Source organism: Mustelus asterias, chromosome 5 (assembly GCF_964213995.1).
Source record: "Mustelus asterias chromosome 5, sMusAst1.hap1.1, whole genome shotgun sequence".
NCBI classification, from domain to species: domain Eukaryota; kingdom Metazoa; phylum Chordata; class Chondrichthyes; order Carcharhiniformes; family Triakidae; genus Mustelus; species Mustelus asterias.
In genome coordinates this window covers 79,385,612-79,409,788 of record NC_135805.1, presented here as the reverse complement: position 1 = coordinate 79,409,788, position 24,177 = coordinate 79,385,612, and the positions used below count along the sequence as shown (strand labels likewise).

General features: G+C 41.1%; 1 protein-coding gene across 1 annotated transcript in view; it reads left to right on the top strand.

Annotated features, from left to right (window-relative positions):
- The window catches only part of tnfrsf21 (tumor necrosis factor receptor superfamily, member 21), an 88,823-nt gene extending 65,267 nt beyond the window's left edge, over positions 1 to 23,556 (top strand). The window contains exons 5-6 of the mRNA XM_078212878.1: positions 20,177 to 20,384; positions 22,132 to 23,556. Of these exons, the coding sequence (XP_078069004.1) occupies positions 20,177 to 20,384; positions 22,132 to 22,361 (438 nt within the window). The 3' untranslated portion in view covers positions 22,362 to 23,556. The remainder of the gene's footprint in view (positions 1 to 20,176; positions 20,385 to 22,131) is intronic.
- The last annotated feature ends 621 nt before the right edge of the window (positions 23,557 to 24,177 follow it).

Sequence of the window (24,177 nt, the reverse complement as noted above, 5' to 3'; positions counted from 1 at the left end):
AAGACACTCTGAAGTTCTGCTTGAAGCATTGTAGCGTTAACAGCTGGGAGGAGCTTGCTGCCAATCATTCAGAATAGTGACAACTTGTCCATCAAGCTGCAGCATACTTTCAGTCAAAATGTCTTAATGATGATACAATGCAACTGCAGAGAAAGAAAAGGAAGCAAATGCTGCATTGTGGATTGTGAGACGCACTGCCCCAGTGCCCAAAGTTCTGTGGGTCCAGAATGAGCCTATTCAATCACGTGAAGACCCATGGCAGAAACTCTCAATCCTAAATAGATGTCATCTTTGAATTGAGGGACAAATAATGTCAACTTTGTGAAGATTAGAGAACAGGTGTAACCAATTCACAATACCAGCATCCAGTGAACACCATTCCCTACAAGAGCCCCTCCAAGTAACTCAATGTCCTGACTTCGAACTATATTACCATTCCTTCACTGTCTCTGGATCAAAATCCTGGACTTGCCCCTTAACAGCACGATGGGTGTGCTTACACCTGATGGGCGATAGTAGTTTAAGAAGGCACCTCACTGCCACCTTCTCAAGGGAAGTTTGGGATGGCAATAAATACTGGCTTTGCCAGCAATGTCTGCACCCCAAGAACAGATAAATGAAATGCCCCATTTTAACTGTATTTTCACATGCCTGGATGGACAGATCAAAGCAGTGGTCGAGTTGTCACAAATAAGTGGCCAAAGGGGAATTCACTTCTGTCATTAGTACCTGAGGCAGGAAGTGTGTGCGCACTGGAGATTGGAATGTGTGTGGGCGAAAGGATCTTGGAGTAGGCTTCGTAAATGTGATTAGAATTATTTGCTTGCGTGGAGAGTAAACACTGACAAGTATTTGGGATCAATGCCCTATTTCCATGTTGTAATCTTTATTTTTCTGTAGAATTGTTTTTACATGGCAAGGTCCCTGGTGTTGAGTTAGCTGATCTCAGGTGCTGAAAGTACATTTAGCCTCCAGGGTTCCACTGATATATCCAGGGACTCTTTCTGGAAAATGAGAACATGACTGGCTTGTTAGATTATGCAGACTGGCTCATAAAAACAGAACAGATACCGGGTGTGCTGCTGGTGCTAAGGAATTAGTACATCAACACAAGTCATCACCTTCAGGAATTAGAGAAAAAAGGAACAATTTGACAGCAATTTACAACAATCTGAGGCCCCTATCTGCTTCAAGAAGACGACCATCATCCCAGTACCTAAGAAAAGCCAAGCAGCGTGCCTTAATGACTACTGTCCGGTGGCTCTGACATCCATCATTATGGAGTGCTGCGAAAAGCTAGTCATGGCACGAATCAATTCCAGCCTCCCGGACTACCTGGATCCACTATAGTTTGCGTACCGCCACAACAGGTCCACAGCAGACGCCATCTCCCTAGCCCTGCACTCAACTCTGGAACACCTAGATAACAAAGGCACCTATGTCAGACTCCTATTTATTGACTACAGCTCAGCCTTCAACACTATTATTCCTACAAAACTGATCTCCAAACTCCCTGCTCTGGGCCTCGGCTGCTCCCTCTGCGACTGGATCCTGAACTTCCTAACCCACTCGCCACAATCAGTAAGGATGGGCAACAACACCTTCTCCACGATCATCCTCAACACCAGTGCCCCACAAGGCTGTTTTCAGCCCCCTACTATACTCCTTGTACACCTATGATTGTGCGGCCAAATTCCCCTCCAACTCGATTTTCAAGTTTGCTGACGACACCACCGTAGTGGGTTGGATCTCCAACAATGACGAGACAGAGTACAGGAATGAGATAGAGAATCTGGTGAACTGGTGCGGCAACAGTAATCACTCCCTTGATGTCAACAAAATGAAGGAAATTGTCATCGACTTCGGGAAGCATAGAGGAGAACATGCCCCTGTCTACATCAAGGGGACAAAGTAGAAAGTGTCGAGAGCTTCAAGTTTTTAGGTGTCCTGGTCCCCCCACACACACCCTAGCTATGATTGTAACACTACATTCTGCACTCTCTCGTTTCCTCCTCTATGAACGGGTATGCTTTGTCTGTATAGTGCGCAAGAAACAATATTTTTCACTATGCTAATATGTGTGACAAATCAAAAAGGAAAGGTCTTGCATTTACATGGCACCTTTCACTACTTAGGGATGTCCCCAAGAACTTCACAAAATGGCAGCCAGTTTGTGCACAGCAAGCTCCCACACAGTGAAGCAATAGCCATTCATCTGTTTTCTTGTCATGTTGATAGGGGGACAATTATTGGCCAGGACACTGGGGGTAGCTCTCCATCTCTTGAAATAGTGCCATGGGATTCCTAGCATCCCCATGAGAGAGCAGAAGGGTCCTGGATTTATGTATTGTCTGAAAGATGCCACTTCTGATGGTGGAATACAGCCATCCCACCCTCTGTTCTTCTCTGGTAGACACAGTAAGGAGTCTAACAACACCAGGTTAAAGTCCAACAGGTTTATTTGGTAGCAAACGCCACTAGCTTTCAGAGCGCTGCTCCTTTGTCAGATGGAGTGGAAATGCTACCAAATAAACCTGTTGGACTTTAACCTGGTGTTGTTAGACTCCTTACTGTGTTTACCCCAGTCCAACGCCGGCATTTCCACTTCTCTGGTAGATCAGCTTAGGTTTTTGTGCTCAAGAGCCTGAGTGGTCTTGAACCGCAAGCTTTGTGACTGAAAGGCGAGAGTGCAACTAACTGAGCCGGCAGCAAGGGAAGTCTTCTGTTTCGGAAAGCTGTTTCAGTCGGGGTGTCTCCAGGAAAATTGGCTAGCACTTTCAGTAAAGTGCTTTTGATCTGATTTATTATTGTCACATGTATTGGATTTCCAGAAGGCATTCAACAAGGTGCCGCACAAAAGGCTGCTTCATAACATAAAGGTGCACGGTGTTACAGGTAATGTATTAGCATAGAGGATTTGTTAACAACGCAAAGAGTGGGGGTAGATGGGTGTTTTTCTGGTTGGTGACCAGTGACGAGTGGTGTGCCTTAGGGATCAGTATTGGGGCTGCAATTGTTTATAATTTACATAGGCGATTTGTAGTGTGTTAAAGTTCGCAGATGACACTAAGGTGAGTGATAAAGCAAAGTGTGCGGAGGACACAAAGTCTGCAAAGGGATATAGATAGTTTGAGTGGACAAGGGTCTAGCGAGTGGATTACAATGTTGGTAAATGTGAGGTCATCCTTTTTGATAGGAATAACAGCATAATGGAGTATTATTTAAATGGTAAAAAATTGCAGCATGCTGCTGTGCAGAGGGACCTGGGTGTCCTTGTGCATGAATTGCAAAAAGTTGGTTTGCAGATGCAGCAGGTAATTAAGAAGGCAAATGGAATTTTGCCCTTCATTGCTGGAGGGATGGAGTTTAAAAACAGTGAGGTTATGTTGAAGCTGTATAAGGTGCTGGTGAGGCCACACCTAGAGTATTGTATACAGTTTTGATTTCCTTACTTGAGAAAGGATGCCCTGGTATTGGAGGGGTGCAGAGGAGATTCACTAAGTTGATTCCAGAATTGAGAGGGTTCGCTTCTGAGGAGAGACTGAATAGACTGGTGTTACTCATTAGAATTTAGAAGAATGAGAAGGGATCTTGTAGAAACATAAAATTATGAAGGGAATAGATGAGATAGAAGCAAGGAGGTTGTTTCCACTGGCAGGTAAAACTAGAACTAAGGGACATGGCCTCAAAATAAGCAGGAGCAGATTTAGGACTGAGTTGAGGAGGAACCTCTTCACCCAGAGGGTTGGGAATTGGAGGAACTCCCTGCCTAGTAAAGCATTTGAGGCTGCCTCGTTGAATGTTTTTAAGGCAAAGATAGATTTTGAACAGTAAAGGAATTAAGGGTTATGGTGATCGGGCGGGTAAGTCGAGCGGAGTCCATGAAAAGATCAGCCATGATCTTATTAAATGGCAGAGCAGGCTTGAGGGGCCGGATGGCCTACTCCTGCTCCTAGTTCTTATACAGTGAAAAATATTGTTTCTTGCACGCAATGCATACAAAGCATACCATTCATAGAGAAGGAAAGGAGAGGATGCAGAATGTAGTCTTACAGTCACAGCTAGGGTGTAGAGAAAGATCAGCTTCATGTAAGGTAGGTCCATTCAAAAGTCTGATGGCAGCAGGGAAGAAGCTGTTCTTGAGTCGGTTGGTACATGACCTCAGACTTTTGTACCTTTTTCCTGATGGAAGACGATGAAGGTAATAAAACTATACTTCAGATTCGCAGCCTGCAGCATTGTTGTGGATAGCGTAACTCCCAACTATTCAAATTCAAGGGTGGTCACCTAGTAATTTTGGATATGAAAACTGGATCGAAGTAGTTAGTGGTTTGTTGTTACTATTAAAAATACACAGGTGATGGGCATTGTTTAAGGACTGGGATTACATATGCCGAGAGTCAGTTAGGACAGGAGTAGAAGGCTGTGAATAAAGCTACCGTCAAGGAAAAGAATTGCCTTATACTTCATCTGGATTAGATCCATTTAACAGAAGTAGTCTCGCTGTCAATTGGTGGTTGGTTTCATTTTGAGGTGACCGTCTGCATGTAAAATCTGTTGGTTTTGCGGAAACTTTCCTGCTTCCATATGTGTTTGCTCTGACCAAAATGTGGTCACTAGTTGCAGAGCTTAGATGAGGAGTCCACGCCAGTTACTTTATGGAGACAGAATTGTTTGACGCTCTGTAGAATTATGATGCAGTTGGTGTTGTCTGAGTTTAGTTTCAAAACTATTAGTGTTTTTCTTCTGAGGGGATAAATGCATTTCAAAATTCTTACAGGGCCATTTTGTTGTTTAGTATAAGCTGATGACATTTTGAAGGTGCTGAGAAGAGCTTTCCGTCACTATATTTATGATGCAAAGAATGTTGATTGCACACATGGCCTTTTGAAGATGGTTACGCCAGCTTTTTAACGAGAGACATATACACAAGAATGTTGTTTACGCACAGACCTTTAGAACTTGGTTAAGCCAACTTTTTAATGAGAGAAATCCACATACTGCTTTGCCTTTGAAAAGGCTTGCAATGCATTAGAATTTTATTTACTGGGTAATTGACCTTTTAGGAGATTGTACTTTCTCAATATTTCGACTTTTTGTACTAATTTGATTATAGAATTAAGTTCGTATTAGATTAACTGTACAGGATAGGATTTTCACTTAAGTGAGCAAGTGGATTAGTCTGGAAGGATCTGATTGGATTCTTGACACAAAAGTAACAAGAAAAACAAGTTCTAGTTTTAACCAGATAAACCGGCCTAGACGTTGCTTCATAAAGGAAATTAGTGATAGTGTCTGCTTTGATTCTTGAGTTTCTGAATGTGGAACAATAAAGTACAGATCCAGTTTTTCTTCTGAACTACATTAAATTCATCTCTGCCTCAGCGATTGAATCCTTGTGTTAAAGCACAGAATAACCTAACTTGAAGGATGCAATTTTCTTGAACGCTTCTATTCTTCCTGAATACTGTCATGTGAACTATTTAAAGGCTCATTAACAGGCTGGTGTTAATGCTCCGTCTATAACTATATACCAGGTGATAGGGTGAATAGTCCTATAGAGCAGAAAGAGTTTATGATCTCCCCACATCCCATATGGTGAGGTCTATGGGTGCAGGACGTTCAAACCTACTGGTCTCCAAAAGCAGCTCGGTGGCACAGTAGTTAGCACTGCTGTCTCTCAACGCCAGGGACCTGGCTTCAATCCTAGCCTTGGGTGACTGTCTGTCTGGAGTTTGCACTTTCTCCCTGTGCCTGGACTTCAAAAATGTGTGGTTAGATTGATCAGCCATGTTAAGTTATCCCTTAACATTCCAAGATCGGTTGGTTAGGGCGATTAGCAGGGTAACTATGTGGGGTTACGGGGATAAGGCCTGGGTTAGGTGCTCTGTCAGAGTTGGTGTGGGCTTGAATTGCTCCCTTCTGCACTGTAGGGATTCTATTAAATGAGACTATCTGATGGGAGGTTTGAACCTTGCACTTTGACTCAAAGGTTGTAACACTGCTACTGAACCAAAGGGATAAGGACAACAATGACCAACAAAACAGGCAGCCTTTTTATTCCGATGCCGTTTTTAAAAAGAATTATGTTGAATTAATCACGATGCAACCAAACCTTAAACACAGCATGTTGCAATGCATGGTAACTGGATTTGCTCTGCACCTTTGGCTCAAACTGGAACAGCATCTGGTATGGGACAAAATGGAGAGTGGCACTACTGTTAGGTTCACAAGCACAAATCTGCAACATCTAATTACATCAACAATGGGGATGAAATTCAGAAGGTGTCACCTGGGCTGGAGATACTATAACTAACGAGTTTCACAAAGAACTACCACTGCTGATACCTGACAGGAAGGTGGGAACAAGGACATAATCCACATTTCAAATAAAGGAAAGATGTCAATGTCACACTATACTAAGTTTCAAGTTCCCTGTGTGAAGTGGCTGCACAAGTTATAATTGCATTGAGAAAGCAACCATCATTTATGAAGGAGTGAACAAGCAGCATTGTGGCGATCAGATGTAACATAGAAAACGTGAAAGAGAAACTGAGAATATCAGTGAGTACACATTGTTCAATAGTTTGCACTATTAGAAATATACAGAACAAAAGGTTGTCATTCAGCTCTATGCTGACTCTTTGCTAGAGCAACCCAAACAAGTCTCATTTGCCCTTTCCTGTCTCGTCCCCAAAGTCCTGCATCTACCTTTGTTTCAAATGTCTGTTCTCCCTTTTAGAATGCACAGGTTTTTGTGTCAACTGTTCTTGATAGTACAAGATTCCATGTAATGACTCATTGGGTAAAGGAATTTCAACTAATACCTGTGATTTTAAATTCGGAATTTCTCGTCAACAACTTTGAAATGAGCGGAAATAGTTTCTTTACTGTTCACCCAAGCCCTTCATGATTTGCTTTTAATCAAAACAAATTGACCTATATGTGGTGGAAAATATAAGTGTCTGCAGTTGGTCAGGCTTTCCTTTGTATCCTTAGACTTGACACATTTTTATGGAGCAAAACTGAAATTCCAAGTTGATAAGGTCTCAACTAGTGAAACAGTGCAATGGGATTTGAACGAACAAGGCAATCAATTGTCTAACCAGATTCCTTAGATTCTAGCATGGCCCCCATGAACTGAAAGATAGAACCTTCTATTTATGCTAAAATGTCCCGTCCCCCCCATGCCATAAACTCTTATTTTGTGCAGTAACCTTTGATGTAGCACTTTGGACACAAAAGTAGGAATGAATGGGTCATTTTTAGGATACAGATTGTAACTAGTTAAATGCTGCAAGGATTGGTGCTAGAGCTTCAGTTACTTCATCATCTCTATCAGTGAGGGGACCAAATGTAATACGATCAAGTGTGCTTATGATACAATGATAAGTGGGAAAGTCAGTTGAGGAGGATGCAAAGATTAGTAGATTGAGCAAGAAAATGGCAGATGTAGTATGCCAAAAATGTCATAGAATGGGTTTGCCACCTTGCTACCTACAACCTGTGTTTCAAATGGAAAGATGTGTTTTTTCTTACCCTTGGAATGTGTTTAAAAATATTATTTATCTTTACACAGTTACCCTGAATTAACACAGACACACGCACGCACACTTTTACAGATTACAGTTAATTCACACACTTCCATGTGATCAAAATGGAACACTTTCAAGACCTCTGAAATTAATACTCGAGGGAATGAGGCTCCACAATAGTTGAAGTAGTTAATTTTCAGTGCCAGAGAGGTCAGCTGCCAATATCTAACATTTTTCAATTTGTTCAAATGTTTATTGGAATGAAATGGCAGACAACTTTGAGGTCAGTTAGTTTAGGTCTTGCAAATGCAGGAACTACATACCTTTCAATTTATCTTGGTGGTGAGGCAGATAATGAGATGCCAATCCACAAAGCTAATGGTGGAGCAGTGCTTCTTGGGCAGCTAGTTCTGGATTTCTGTGTTTAACCATGCACTGGCTCTCACTTGAAGTTTCTGTAGTATTTCTGCTCAAGCTACAAGCCTCTGTTACTTTGAAGCAACTTGTGGATCAGTAACACTTCTTAGTCTCTGCTGCAACTTAAAATACATTTTTGAATCTCTGAAATGCATTTCTCCATCCCCTGCCATCTGTTTGGTAATTGTGCACTCTGTCTGACCTGAACAACCTGCCTATAATAGTATGGCTAAATTTGCATGCAGTGGTATATAATTTCTTTCTTGGGCACTTGCACTTTGAAAGGTGATCTATATTGCATTTTGGCTTGCAATAGGTTTGTGTTCATGACCGAAAGGTCATTTTCCATAAATGGACCAACCTGAAACTTGTCTCGCGGTAAATGCCATTTATAAAATAGTATACCCGATTAACTACTAGCTCCTAATTACAATGTGACTTGGCTGCTTTAGATGTGCAACATTTCACTTCATCCCGTCGTCTTTGAATGTGTGGAAATGCTGATTTGAGTCACAAGTCGATGTCAAATGTAATAACTTAGCAGACGCAACAAGGTTCTGAACTGGCGTAAGGCACTTTGAAGAACAATGAATCTCTTCAAAAGGGTTATAATGGCCTCTTCAGAATATGATTTTACAGTCTGATGAGCAACACAAGACTTTTCGATGAAACCATGTTCTTTCATGATGCCTGATACTATATGGAGGATTTTTAGACCCGAAGTTCTGATCTCTAATCATAATACAACTGTCTATTTATCTGATTCTGAAATAATTGAAGAGTTACTCAAAATCATGAGGCGTCTGGAGAGAGTAGATTGGGGGTGGTGTGGGGGCTGCTTCCTATTGGCGGGAGGATTAAGAACCAGAGGGCACATTTTTAAGGTAATTGGCAAAAGAAGCAATGGTTTTGAGAGCAAAAACCTTCTCCTGCAATGAGTAGTTGGGATCTGGTATGTGCTGCCTGGGAGTGTGGTGGAGGCAGATTCAATTGAGGAATTTAGTAGGGAACTGGATTATGATCTGTGAAGGAAAAACGTGCAGGGATATGGAAAGAAGGCAGGAGAGTGACACTAGGTGAAGTGCACTTTGAGAGCCAGCACAGACATGACAGGCCAAATGGCTGCCTCCTATGCTGTGACCAGTCAGATTCAGATTCCGAAGTGGGAATGTTCCTGATGATTGCACAATGATCAGATACTGAAGTAGTCCATGTCCATAACCAGGAAGACCTGGACAACATTCAGGCTTTGGTTTTTAAATGGCAAGTAACATTTGCACCACATGTGCCAGGCAATGATGATCTCCAACAAGAGAAGATCCAGCTTGACTGGCAATATCATCCTTGAATCCCCAACTATCAATATCCTGGAGGTTACCATTGACCAGAAACTGAACTGGACAAGCCATATAAATACTATGCCTACAAGATCAGATCAGGGGCTTGGAATTCCCTGAAGTGTAACTCACTTCCTGACTCCCCAAAGCTTGCCCACCTACAAAGCACAAGTCAGGATATAAAGGACTCCTCTCTATTTACCTGGATAAGTGCAACTCCAATAACAATGAAGAGCTTCATCACCATTCGGAACTAAGTATCCCACTTGATGCCCATTCACCCACTCCACCGCCAATGCACAGCGGCAGGAGTGTGTACCACCGAGAAGACACACTGCAACAACTCACCAAGGCACCTTCCAAACCCGGAAGGACAAAGACAGCAAATACATAGGAACTCCACCATCTGCAAGTTCCCCTACAAGCCCCACACCTTCGTGAGTTAGAAATATATCGCTGTTCTTTCACTGTCACTGGATCAAAATCCTGGAACTCCCCTCCATAGCAACACATACAGCACGGGGACTGCAGCGGTTCAAGAAGGCAGCTCACCACCACCTTAAGGGCAGTCAAGAATGGGCAATAGATGTTGGTCTAGCCAATGCTATCCATGTCCCATGAATGAATTAAAAAGTATTTTAATTGCTACTTTGCACCCTATATATAGGCTAATTCAAGTTGTCCTAGTTTGATCTAAAGCCAGCTTGTTACTGATTGCCATTTTCTTGCTGTGGGGAAGTTGTAAGAATTTATTTTGTACTTGTCTAGTGTTAATTATCAGCTTATTATGTATGTACCAAGAACATAATTTCCTATTTGATTTATATTTTTCCTTGTAAATAACATTTCAAAATATTAAAATAAGTGCCGATGTTTTGACTAGGGGCTCTTGCTGTTTTTGAGTAAGATGGGTGGATTTCAGAACCTTGCCAGCAAAGGGAACGTGTTATCCCATTTCATCATAGAAACCAATGCAGAAACAGGCCATTCGGCCCATCGAGTCTGCACCGACCCCCCCCCCCCCCCCCTGCTTCCTGATGAGCTATCAGACTTTGTACCAGTTGTGGCCAAAAGTGAGGCAGACCTATTGCCAGATCACTGTCACTGATGCTCTGGATTAGATATTAAGAGATTTCTCAAGTGATATGGACTTTGACCAATTCCTCCTCCTCCCTTCTCTCTCTCTCTTCCACCTCCCCTACCCCACTTATTCTCAGTAAGAGATACCTTTTCTCACTTTTATTTTACAATCAGACCTTCGTGGTGTGGAATTCACAACACAAAACCATAATTTACCACTGTACAAAATTTACAATGAGTTGTATATCTGCACTACATCAAGTAAATTGTGTGTTTCCTTGTTCATTTTCCGACTGTGAAATGTGCATGGTTGTGGCTGTCTTTAGTGGAAATAAATTATATCACTTGCTCAGTAAATAGTGATTATCTTCTTTGTGAGTAACTCTTGTTACAGAAAATAGTGATGTATCCAGTTATTGCAGAGTTGTTCAAAATATATTGGCCTAGATCTCCCAGTCTCCAGATTGCCGGAGACCAAACATACAACTCAAAACTGTATGTCGCAACATTTCAGCTTGATTTTGAGCATTTATCTTTACCGGTTATACAGTCGTCATTTTACTAGTGTTTTTGGACTAACTGATGGTAATAAGATTTGCCCAAAGCAAATTTTCTTTGTACTGTTTAGGATTTGATTTGGTGCAGCCCTTCGGTAGAGCACTTTGTGGCAATGTGCTGTGTATTGAAATTATTTTTCTTTCATGAAATATGGGTATTGCTCGGCCATTTCAAAGGACAGTTAAGAGTCAACCATAGTGCTGTGAGACCGGAGTCACATGTAGGTCAGATCGGGTAAGGTTGACCAATTACCTTCCAAAATCATTAAACCAGATGAGTTTTAACAACAATCAATGACGGCAGTCATGATCACCATTACTGACGCAAGCTTTATATTGCAGATGAGTTAGTTAAATTTAAGTTCCTCCACAACTGCTGGCGGGATTTAAATCCCTATTCCTGGAGTATTAGCCTGGGATCATTAGCCCAATGACATTACCTTTCAGCCATCTTCTCTCTCTGTCCCTCCCATTCTTTCTGTTTCTCTCCCAGCATTTGTTTGATTGCTATTAAACTGCATTGCAGCTGTTTGCAGGTTATACAAATATCCAGTCACACACTCATTTGAGCAAAAGGTGAAAAAATAAATTGAATGTATATTGAAAATACATTTCGTATTTGATGTCAGGTACAGAATCATAGAAACCCTACAGTACAGAAAGTTAGTTAGAATTCAAGACTTTTTAAACAACTTTTTCTTACTCTTTTATCACTTCCTCCAGTTCTTCTTTCTCAATCCCATTTTTCTTTCCCAGTCCCTGTTTTACTTTCTGTATGTGATAAATTTAAATTGACTTGCCTGGTTTAGACTCTGTGGGCCCACCCACTTGAGTTAAAATTGAACCCTTTGTATGTTAGTGGGAATACTTCAATTGAAGTACAGATATCTCACAGGTCACCCTGTAGAGGACAGTTCTCTGGAGCAGAATATCGCTTAGTTTCTCCAAACTTGTGTATGTATCTAATTGTTGGCATAATTGACAATTTGTTCAGGGTTAAATTGAGGAAATGGATCTAATGACAAGTTGTAACTTTGTACAGTTGCTTTTTTTTATTTCAGAGCAATTCACATTGCAACTTTCAGGGTCCACACCCGCTTAGTTCACCACAAACCTAGAAGTTGCAGTCTGAGTTACTCTGCCCCATCAGTTGCACTACTATTGTACTTTGGCATTGAAATCCATGTAAACGTGAGAAATTGTGTGGTTGCCCACTAAACCCATTGGGGCTGACACATTCATGTGTAAGTGAATTTTTAACCATGTGAGCAATCATAATTTCCATCAACCTCTGTGCCATTGAAAACGTGATTTTGCAAATGAGTTTAATTCCTTCAGAATTTAGTTAGAATTCAAGACTTTTTAAACAACTTTTTCTTACTCTTTTATCGCTTCCTCCAGTTCTTCTTTCTCAATCCCATTTTTCTTTCCCAGTCCGTGTTTTACTTTCTGTATGTGATAAATTTAAATTGACTTGCCTGGTTTAGACTCTGTGGGCCCACCCACTTGAGTTAAAATTGAGCCCTTTGTATGTTAGTGGGAATACTTCAATTGAAGTACAGATATCTCACAGGTCACCCTGTAGAGGACAGTGCTCTGGAGCAGATGCCGAATGATGACAATTCCCTGCTGCAAAAGTGCGTGAAAACTCTAGGCAGCTGTTGATGCAGAAAATGGCAAGTGCAGTTCCTTCATTTCTAACTGCAAAATCTAGGCTATCGCATTCCAGATGGCACGGTGGCACAGTGGTTAGCACTGCTGTCTCAGCGCCAGGGACCCGGATTTGATTCCCGGTTTGAGGCACTGTCTGTGTGGAGTTTACACATTCTCCCCGTGTCTCTGTGGGCTTCCAGATGCTCCAGTTTCCTCCAACAGTCTGAATGATGTGCTGGTTAGGTACGTTGGTCATGCTAAATTCTCCCTCAGTGTACTGAAACAGGCGCCAGAGTGTGGCGACTAGGTGGTTTTCACAATGGCTTCATTGCAGTGTTAATGTAAGCCTACTTGTGACACTAATAAATAAGCTAAACTTCCCTTCTGTCAGTACGCTTGCTAATGAAAATTTGCAATAGCGATTGGACATTTAAAATTTTCCCTTCCTCACACAAGTGAGTCAGTTTTTGACTGAGTTGAAATCTTGTCTACACACTTTGTCTAATATCCAGCCAAGTTAAAATTTGGGGAAATGTGCTTAGGAAGTTGAGTGGAATGTGTTGTGTCCATGGAATGTTGGTGTTTATTACAAGTGGACTGGAATATAAAAGTGGCAAAGTTTTACTGCAGCTGTGCAGGGCTTTAATATGACCATATCTGGAATACTTGTGTACAGTTTTAGTTTTCTTATTTGGAAACGAGAGACTTCTATTAGAAGGTTTACTATACTCATTCTTGGGGTGAAGGGCTTACCTTGTTAAGAAAAGTTGAACAGTCTGAGCCTAAACCCATTAGCATTTAGGAGAATGAGATGTGATCTTACTGAATCATATAAGATCTTTAGCGGACTTGACAGAGTAGGTACTGCATAGGTGCTTCCTCCTGTTGAGGAGACTAGAACCAGGGGACACAGTTTAAGAATAAGAGATTTCCTTTTAAAGATGGAGATGGGGAGAATTTCCTTCTCCGAGAATCATTAGTTTGTGGAATTCTCTTCCCCAGAGAGCAGTGGAGGCTGGATCATTGAATTTATTCAAGGCTGAGTTGGATAGATTCAAGGGTTATGTGGGGCAGAAAGGAGTTGAACCTGCAACCAGATCAGCCATGATCCTATCAAATGACAGAGCAGACGTGAAGGGCTGAAAAACCTCCTGCTGCTGTTCCCAAGTCTTGAGTTCCAATCTTTGGCCCCTACCACAAACTCCAACTTTCCATCCATCTCAACTGCCACTTGGCAGTTGTCTTGGATTGAAGTTGACTATTGGTAACCTACCTGATTCCAAGCTAAGCTTCGGATCCCATACGTGTAATGTTGTCTGCCTCCTTTGAACTGCTCCCAAAGCCTCCATTCAATTGTCTTCTCTCATGGTCAGACTGAACTGCTTCAATGCTTCCAAATCTCACCTTCAAACCTTCAGCACCTCCAAACCTTACTATCTGACTTCTGTTTTTGCTGATTAACGTGTCTCCAGATCTTCTATACACCCCTCGTTTTAAAATTCTCGTAGCCTTGTCCATCTTTAATACCCAGCAGTTTCACAACTCTCCAAGATCTCTACATCTCTCCATACCTGCACATAAGCTATAGAAGCAGGAATAGGCCATCTGGTCTCTTGAGCCTGCTCCACCATTAAACAAAATCATGACTGATCTGATTGTGACCCTAACTCCAATCTCCTGCCTGCTTCTTCCCTCCCACCCAAATCCCCCCTGGAAACAGACCAGAGCAGCAGGAAGATGTAGACAGAGCAGCATGCCATCTGGTAACGAGGAATTACAGGCACACCCGCCTCCACCTCGAGATGAAGTTTAGGTGTATGCTGTTTCTCAAAATTCAACTTAATATCCATGATCCATATGAATTCAATCATATTCATGATTTAATTTATTTTAAAGTGTTGTTGTTCAAGGTAAAGGATGTAATCCTTTTCTGCCCCGTCAATAATGTAGCTTGTTGGAACACAGCTTTGGCCTTGTTTCAAAAGTAATATATTTCACATGTGAATGAACTGTATGTAACTTCCAACACTACCTCTGATAAACATCCTTTGTGCACCAGGTATAATGCTGGATCCATTATAATACATTGTGTGCTGGCTCTGTTGTATAGTGAAACTACTGAGTACTCTGATAATGTGCCAGTTGAAACCAGTATCTAGGAAAAATTGGCATCACGTATCAGAAAGAAACGTTGTGCCCTTGAAAAAGCTGGAAAATCTAAATTTCTGAGCAACAACAGTGATGTAGTTAAGCATTCAATCAATTAGTTGCTTAGTCCAACTGTTTAGAAGTCTATATTTAAAATAAATGAACTGATATTGGATAGTGCAAGGACACAAGGTTAATGTTTGCCTGATATAGTCCGACTGTTTTTTATAAGTTGAAATTAGATTCTTAATGACCATATTTGCATGTATTTTTTGAATACCCAAGATGAAGGAGCGCTCAGCCTAGTTTTGGGAAAAGTTACATCATAATCCTTGAGTAAAGTTGAATCATTCCAGCTTCCTTCTGGATAAATGCTGCTTCAGAGAGCTAGGGAATCACATTTCTGACAGGAAGTGAATACTTGGCTGATTTGTCACTAAATGAAAATCCCTAGTTTGTCAGAGGCACATCATCCTCAGGGCAAACAATTTATGATTGCCTTTTAGATTCCTCATTTATCACCTCAAATGCAAACACCAGCAGCAAAAATAGAATAAAAAACTGATTCACCGACTTTCCCTGGGGTTTCAGTATCTGGTCAACATTGTTTGTTTTAAATACCTGGACCACATTCAAAAATTTCTCTTCCCTGAAAACTTTTCATCACGTCTCAGGGCAATTGGAAGCTTGCTGTCGAGCTGGGGGAAAAATCAAACCATTGCCTGGTTCTTTTGAAGCACGATGTGGAGATGCCAGCGTTGGACTGGGGTAAACACAGTAAGAAGTTTAACAACACCAGGTTAAAGTCCAACAGGTTTATTTGGTAGCAAAAGCCACACAAGCTTTCGGAGCTGCAAGCCCCTTCTTCAGGTGAGTGGGAATTCTGTTCACAAACAACATGTTGTTTTGTTTCTTAAAGACTTGATTAGTTGTAAGTATTCGCATTCCAACCATTATTCATGTAAATTGAGTTTGTGTCTTTATATGCTCTGTTTGTGAACAGAATTCCCACTCACCTGAAGAAGGGGCTTGCAGCTCCGAAAGCTTGTGTGGCTTTTGCTACCAAATAAACCTGTTGGACTTTAACCTGGTGTTGTTAAACTTCTTACTGTCTTTTGAAGCAACCAGCTCATCTTTACAAACCCAAAGGTTTAATTGGCTGAATCTCTTTTGGCAATTTTTAACTGATTAGAAATTAATTTTGACCATTAAATGACAGTGGACAGTGTGATTCTGGAGAAAATACAGTATTTAAAATTGTTAAAGAAAATAATTAAAATCGGATATATCATTAAAAATAGTTCGAATTGAGCAGAGTGACAAGATGATAGAGACGTGAAAATAGTTTATTTGGTTGTCTTTATTTATTGTGTCAGACTGCTGTGGTAATAAATGATCAGAGGAGTATTATTATTATGCCATTTGTTTCACAGTCATACTGCTTCCATTGTAATGTTGTGTATGTATTTTGCATATTTACTGAGTCTATCGATTTTAATTTATTCGGTCACAGTTTGTGACTGCCAATGGTAAGGCCAGCATCTACTGCCTATCCACAGTTTCCCTTGAGAAAGTGGTGGTGAACTATCTTGAACCACTGCAATCCATGTGGTGTAGGTACACTCAAATAGTTGTTGGGGGAGGCTGTTTCAGGATTTTGACCTAGTGATATGGAAGGAACAACGGTGTAGTCCTGAGTCACGATGGTTTCTGACTTGGAGGGGAACTTGCATGTGGTGATGTTGCTATGTTTCTGTTGTTCTTGTGCTTCTAGATAGTAGAGGTCAGGTAGGTTCTGTCAAAGGAGCCTTGTGGCAAGTTGCTGCACTGCAACTGTAGATGCTACTTCTGTTGCCGCTGCATTTGGTGGTAAAGGAATTGAATGCTTTAAGTGATAGGTGGGGTGCTGATCAAATTGCCTGCTTTGTTCTGGATGGTGTTTGTTGTAAGGTGTTGGGTGTGGTTTGTTAGGCCTTATTCATAGTAAGCCTCTTCAGTACTATTGGAGTTGCACTAATCAAAACAAATGGAGAGTATTCTGTAACACTCCTGACTTGTGCCTTGCCAGTGGTGGAAGGACTTTTGGGGCTTAAGAGACATTACCTGCCATAGAATTCCCAGTCTCTGACCTGTAGCCACAGCATTTATATCATCCCGTTCTATTTCTGATCAATGTTTGGTCCCAGGGTGTTGATGACGGGATATTCAGTGATGGTAATACCAATGACGGTCAAAAGGAGATGATTGGATTCTCTCTTTTTGGAGATGATCGTTGCCTCTTGTGGCATGAATGCTTCTTGCTACTTGAACCCAAGCTTAAATATTGTCCCAGTCTTGCTGCATATGCCCAGCGCAGTAACTCGAAATCCAGAATATCCCAGGTTCTCGATAACCTTTGTTCCTTGTCCTGCCTTCTTCCAGTCACATACTGCTTTCTCCCAGGCTTAACTTTGATTTGATTTAATATTGTCACATGTATAAGTATACAGTGAAAAGTATTATTTCTTGCGTGCTATACAGTCAAAGTATACCATTCATAGAGAAGGTAACGAGAGGGTGCAGAATGTAGTGTCACAGTCATAGCTAGGGTGTGGAGAAAAATCAACTTAATGTGAGGTAGATCCATTCAAAAGTCTGAAGGCAGCAGGGAAGAAGCTGTTCTTGTGTCGGTTGGTACGTGATGTCAGAATTTTGTATCTTTTTCCCGATGGAAGAAGGTGGAAGAGATTATGTCCAGGATGTGTGGGGTCCTTAATTATGCTGGCTGCTTTGCCGAGGCAGCAGGAAGTGTAGACTGAGTCAATGGATGGGAGGTTGGTTTGTGTCATGGATTGGGCTACATTCACAACCTTTTGTAGTTTCTTGTGGTCTTGGGCAGAGCAGGAGCCATACCAAGCTGTGATACAACCAGAAAGAATGCTTTCTCTATGGTGCATCTGTAAAAGTTGGCGTGAGTCGTAGCTGACATGCCAAATTTCCTTAGTCTTCTGAGAAAGTAGATGTGATGGTGGGCTTTCCTAACTACAGTGTTGGCATGGGGGGGGGGGGGGGGGAGACACATGTTCTCCACTACACTTCCCGAAGTCGATGACAATCTCCTCGCAATAACTGCCTCACAAACTGTGAAAGCAGCACAGACATTACCGAACAAAATAAATACCTTCGCCTTCACAGCCCATCTCCATGGCAATTTGACACACACGTCCTCTCCCCAGATAGAAATATGAACTAATTAGGTTTAATTTTAAACCTTTTTGAAAAGTACCTGAACACTTTAAAGCCTTCCCTTGTTTACAAGTGCTTTCAAACCTCCTTTGATCTGGGGAAATAACATGAATAATTTAAATCTTCCTGTTTTATTCTGTAACTTCAAAGCTTTTTCTGAGATGCCGTTAGACAAACTGTCTCCACAAGTGAGATCCTGAGAGACCACCATTCCAGCAACACAATGGGACTTTCCCCTTGATCTGTAATCGCCCGGTTCTGTCTGATAAGCTCCTCACACCAGGCATTCTTTCATTATTTAAAAATTACAATTTCCAGACTACAGATAATCTGATGCGAGTTTGTCACAAACGCATCTCTTTTGCTCATGTTTGGACCAAGGCTGTGAGGTTTAGAGCTGAGTGGCCCTGGCAGAACCCAAACTGAGCATCAGTGAACAGGTTATTTCTGTGTGCTGCTTAATAGCACTGTCACTTTGCTGGTGTTTGTTAATACACCAAAAGAGTGGCTAATTCATCAGGGTGGATTTGTCATAAACTTTGTGAGACAGGATATGCCTGGGCAATTTTCCACATTGTCTGATTGATGTCAGTGTTGTTGCTGGAACAGCATCACTGGGAACATGACTGGTTCTTGTTCAGTATGTGGAGATGCCGGCGTTGGACTGGGGTAAACACAGTAAGAAGTCTAACAACACCAGGTTCAAGTCCAACAGGTTTATTTATCCAACAGGTTCAGTATTGCAGCCAGGATGTTGTTGGGGGCCCATCGCCTTTGCTGTATCCAGTGCGTTCAGCTGTTTTGTGATATTGCATGGAGTGAATTTAGCCAGTCGAACACTGGCATCTATGATGCTGCTGACCACAGGAGGTGACCAAAGTGGATTGTCTGTTTGACACTTCTGGCTAAAATGGCGCAGCAGTTAGCACTGCTGCCTCACAGCAACAGGGACCTGGGTTTGATTCCCACTTTGGGTCACTATCTGTGCGAAGTCTGCACGTTCTCCCCGTGTCTGCGTGGGTTTCCTCTGGGTGCTCTGGCTTCCTCCACAGTCCAAAGGACATGCTGGTTAGGTGCATTGGCCATGCTAAATTCTGCCTCTGTGTACCTGAACAGGCACCAGAGTGTGGCAATTAGGGGATTTTCACATTAACTTCATTGCATTGTTGATGTAAGCCTGCTTGCGACACTAATAAACAAACTTAAAATTAAATGACTGCAAGTGCTTCAGTTTTGCCCGACATGTCATGTTTCACCTTCATTCAGAATGGTAATGTTTTTGGAACCTTCCTCAATTGGTTGTCTAATTGTCCACTGCCATTCATGACTGAATGTAGCAGTAAGTACATTGTTTTATCTGTTGGTTATAGGATTGCTCAGCTCTCTCTACAGCATAAAAGCAAAATACTGCAGATGCTGGAATCTGAAACACAAACAGAAAATGCTTAAATCTCAGCCAGTCGGACAGCATCTGTGGGGAGAGAATAGAGCCAATGTTTCGAGTCTGGATGACCTTTTGTCGGAGCTACAGCATGCTGCTTCTGTTATTCAGCTATTTTTTATTCTTTAATGGGGATGTGGGCGTCACTGGCAAGACCAGCATTTGTTGCCAATCCCTATTTGCCCATGAACTGAGTGGCATTTTAAGAATCAACCACATTACTGTGGTTCTGGAGTCGCATGTAGGCCAGACCAGGTGAGGACAGCAGATTTCCTCCCCTAAAGAACATTAGTGAACCAGATGGGTTTTTGCAACAATTGACAAATGGTTTCATGCTCATCATTAGACTTTTAATTTCAGATTTTTATTGAATTCAAATTTCACCATCAGCCATGGTGGGATCCGAACCTGGGTCCCCAGAGCAGTACCCTGGATTTCTAGATTACTAGTCCAGTGACCAATACCACCATCTGTCCCATGTATGTAACCCTGTGTTGTAGCTCCACCTAAAAATGGGGTGCTAATCTGATAAAAAGCAGAAATGTCACCATTTTTGTTGTCTTTGTTTGAAAAACAGATCCCCATTTCGTAATCACTTTGTAATCTTGAGTAATGTAAAACAGGTTTAGGAACTGCTCTAATCTTTTGAGCTGAGGAAAGAGTTCTGACTAGTTAAATTCTGTTTGTCTCCAACGCGCACATGCTCAGATTCATTTTGATTTAAACTACTTTATTTAGCCACCATTTTAAAATCTGAAATGATTTTTTTATTCTCCCCTACAGCTGGATCTTGAGAAGCTTGTTCCTGTTCTCAGCAGCAAAAATGGCGTTCCTCCAAATCCTGCTGTTCCCAGCACAACTGTTGAACCATCTTCAGCTGACAAAACAAAAGTGTTTTTTGTTGATGAATCAGAGCCCCTCCTTCGCTGTGACTCAACTTCCAGTACTTCATCTTCAGTTCTCAGCAGAACTGGATCTTTCATTTCCAAAGGTAAAATTGCATTTTATTTAGAATGGTTTCTAAAAGTTCATCTATTATTTAAGCTGCGTAGCTTGCATTTCAATTTTGTGGATACAGTCCTGAAACCTCATTTTAAAGTGGAGAATGGTATCTACTGTATAATATGCTTTCCTATTTTATTTAGAGCTGTCCATTTCACTTGATAACATTTTATTTGTAAAGACAGTTTTAGGAATGACCAATTAAAAACAATATAGGCAAGCCTTGCTAAAACTGTACAAGACACTAGTTGGACCACACCTGGAATACTGTGAACAATTTTGGTCCCCTCATCTAAAGAAAGATATACTGGCATTGGAGGCAGTCCAGAGAAGGTTCATCAGGTTGATCCCGGGTATGGAGGGATTTTCTTGGGAGGAGAGGTTGAGTAGGCTGGGCCTGCACTCATTGGAGTTTAGAAGAATGAGAAGCAGCCTTATTGAGACACATAGGATTCTCAGGGCTTGACAGGATGGATGCTGAGAGGTTGTTTCTCCTTATGGGAGAGTCGAGGATCAGAGGGCATGATCTCAGATAAGGGGTCATCCATTTAAGACATACATGAGAGAAGGAACAGCTTCTCTTGAGGGTAGCAAATCTGTGGAATTCTTTGCTGCAGAGATTGGGTCATTAAATATGTTTAAAGGCTGGGATACAGATTTTTACTCAGTAAGGGAATCAAGGTTTATGGGAATAAGATGGAAAATTGGAGTTGAGGATTATCACATCCGATCCGTCATGATCTCATTGAATGGCCGAGCAGACTCGGTGGGCTAAATGGTCTACTTCTGCTCTTACATCTTGTGGTCTTAAATTCACAATTAAAACTGCAAGTGAATCCATCAGAAATGATGGTGACTTAAAAATTAGTTGCCACCTAGTTCCCAGTCTATTCCATTTCTCCAAGATATTTGTGCAATGATTATTTCACCTATCCCTCCAATGCCAACAGAAGCTAGTAGCAACCTTTCTCCACAAATGCTTAAAGCTGTTCCAATGGTCGGAACAGCTTTAAAACTATTACCTCAGTGATATTCAATATCTCTGGCAAACCATCAGTAGACACGGTGTGATTCTGGTGACAATATCTTCTTACACTGCTTAGGAATTTGCCACTTGGGCTTTTTGTTCTTGGTTCAGCAAAATAATTGATTCAATCAGCAATCCTTAGTTTAAAATAAAAATTGGAATTGCCTTCATTTCCTGGGTAAAGACTGAAGATGGAAAGTGAAATAAGTTTTAAAAACTTAAAAGCGTCACCTGATAGCCTACTTAGTAAAGAAACTGCTTGGTTTGAAATAACCACTGATCTCTGGTACATGAACTGATCGTGACTAAGGTGTCAGGAGGTGAACTATAATTGACTCTGGGCTCGAGAAAAAAATCAGCAAAAGGAATTGGCTCAATCCACTGACTATCCAGTGTCTCCTCTGGACAGTCATGTCAGTTCATGTTTAATTGTGAAGCCCTCAGGTTTGGACAGCCTAGTAGTACTCGCATGTTTAGCCTTGCCCATTCTGCTTCTCCATGTAGTATGGCTCCTGTGGAGTGAGGTGTGGGAGAGCATCTGTGAAATTGCAGGAGTTAATACTTTTTCAATGATGGGGGCAAACGTGAGAGAATTTGTGGTTTAAGTGGAAACTCCAAAATCCCTTATATTCCCATTTGCAAACATATTTGAATGAAACTGTTTAAAACATTCGAGTGAACTTAAAAATCTACTTTTTCTAAACTGCAGAGAAGAAAGACACCATTTTACGACAGGTACGTTTGGATCCTTGTGACCTGCAGCCTATATTTGACGACACGTTTCATATTCTTAACCAAGAGGAGCTCAAGGTGATAGAAGAAATTCCACATGCAGAGGACAAACTGGACAAGCTCTTCGAAATTGCTGGAGGGAAGAGTCAGGATGCCAGCCAGAAACTCCTGGACTCTGTTTATAGCCACTTGCCTGACCTCCTTTAATCTTGTGCAGCATTGTATGTAATTGACCATACTTATTGATGGCAGTTATGGCTGATCAGTGCCAGTAATTAAAGCTTGAACGTGCTCAGGCTGTATGTGGTATTTAGCCAATGGAAGTGGTGGTATTCTTGGGTCATTCACTTTGTACTCTGGAGTTGGAAGTTTTGCTTCCACGATTAGAAGCATGGCATCCATCTGGCATGTAGAAGCCAGTAATTTGCTCTTCCTTTCATTGTTTCTTTTCATTAACTGAAATATCATTCCGAGGCAAATTGTGTGCACTTTTTATATTTACTGTATTTAACTGATATGGGTTAATCTGTGTACTCATGCACTAACTTTTAAACAATTCCTGAAGTAAATTTGGAATAGTGATGTCTTCTATGGAGCCTGCTTTGATTCGATTTTTTTTCTCAAGTGCGCTGAAGTCTGGTTGCTAAATGTTCACTTTCCGCTTTTTAATGCAAAAAATCATTTTTACTTTGTTTTTCCACATAGGTCTTTTACTGACTTGTTTTACTTTTTGCTGTTGAAATGGCTGCAGAAGTAGCTCTGATTCACAAAATGATACATAAAATCTGAGCTTTAATAATCAACATAGTACTTGAAGCAAGCTGTCGTACTAGTTAACTTTTACACGTATTTTCAATGGCTGTCTAAAAAGGGGGTAAAATGGAAACCGACTAAAACTGCTATATAGAATACTATAAAATGATTCTCGGATATTGTATTGAATTGTCAAAGCTGGTGGATTACTGTTCATGAGAGGAACTATTTTGTGGTTCTATTTCCAAAAGAGGAAATGTTGACAAGTTGCTTCACCTCTTGGGATGATATAGCTGGTTACGTATCGAGCAAAACAGGTACTCGAATGCGGATCTTTTGACAACTTTAGTGGTACTAATACTGTCACCTACTACTTGCTGTATGTGAAAGAGAACAAAACTATTTTTAGCAATCTGCTCAGCATAGGTGGGAAAGGATGTGCTTGTTTTGGTATTTTTTTAAAAACTACTCGGAACAAGTTTGTTACCGGTCTAGGATGATACTAATTTATTCAGGGTACAAATAATTGAGTGTTTATTACTATTATCTGGTAAAATCATGCTGCATTTAATTCCACTCAATATATCAGCAATGTAAACAATTAACAAGATGCATCCTAATAAAAGTTCAAACTGCTTTTTTTCCACAATGAGGAGTGTGATTTGTCCTTGGGCTGAAGGTTAATGCTCTGATTTTAGTTCAGTTTATCTTATACTGAATGTTCCGTTACCATCTTGATGTGTACAAAAGAATCCAAACGAAAGCTTGAGCTTGCTGTTTTTCTCCTTGGGCTGTCTCCTCCAGATATGGGCACTTGTGGCTGTCACATTGATCTTATTTCTTCTGTACTTTTGCCCCAGTGGTGGGTGAACAACAGATGTGCTTGGGAGGCTTCCTCTCCGCCTTGTCGTGGAATCCCTACCCTTTTAGATGACTGGAACCAAATTTTTTCCTGAAAAAAATGAGATTGTATTTTTGTTAGAACAGACGAGATTGGGGTTAATTTAATTAAAGTATTTGGAATGATGAAGGGATGAGGCAGAGCAATAAGAATCAGACAAGATCCTGAGGTTAAGATCACATAGATAGAAGATTAAATATAAGAAATATAATGCAAGGAGCAATAAAAATGTATTTTACATTGAGCCTTTGAAATGTGCAACCAGCATTTCTGATTGAAGCAGTGTCTGTCAAATTGAAGAATATGTTTAATAGGTGGTTAAAATAGATAGACAATACAGGAGGTTAAAAACAGGTAGTTAAACAGTCC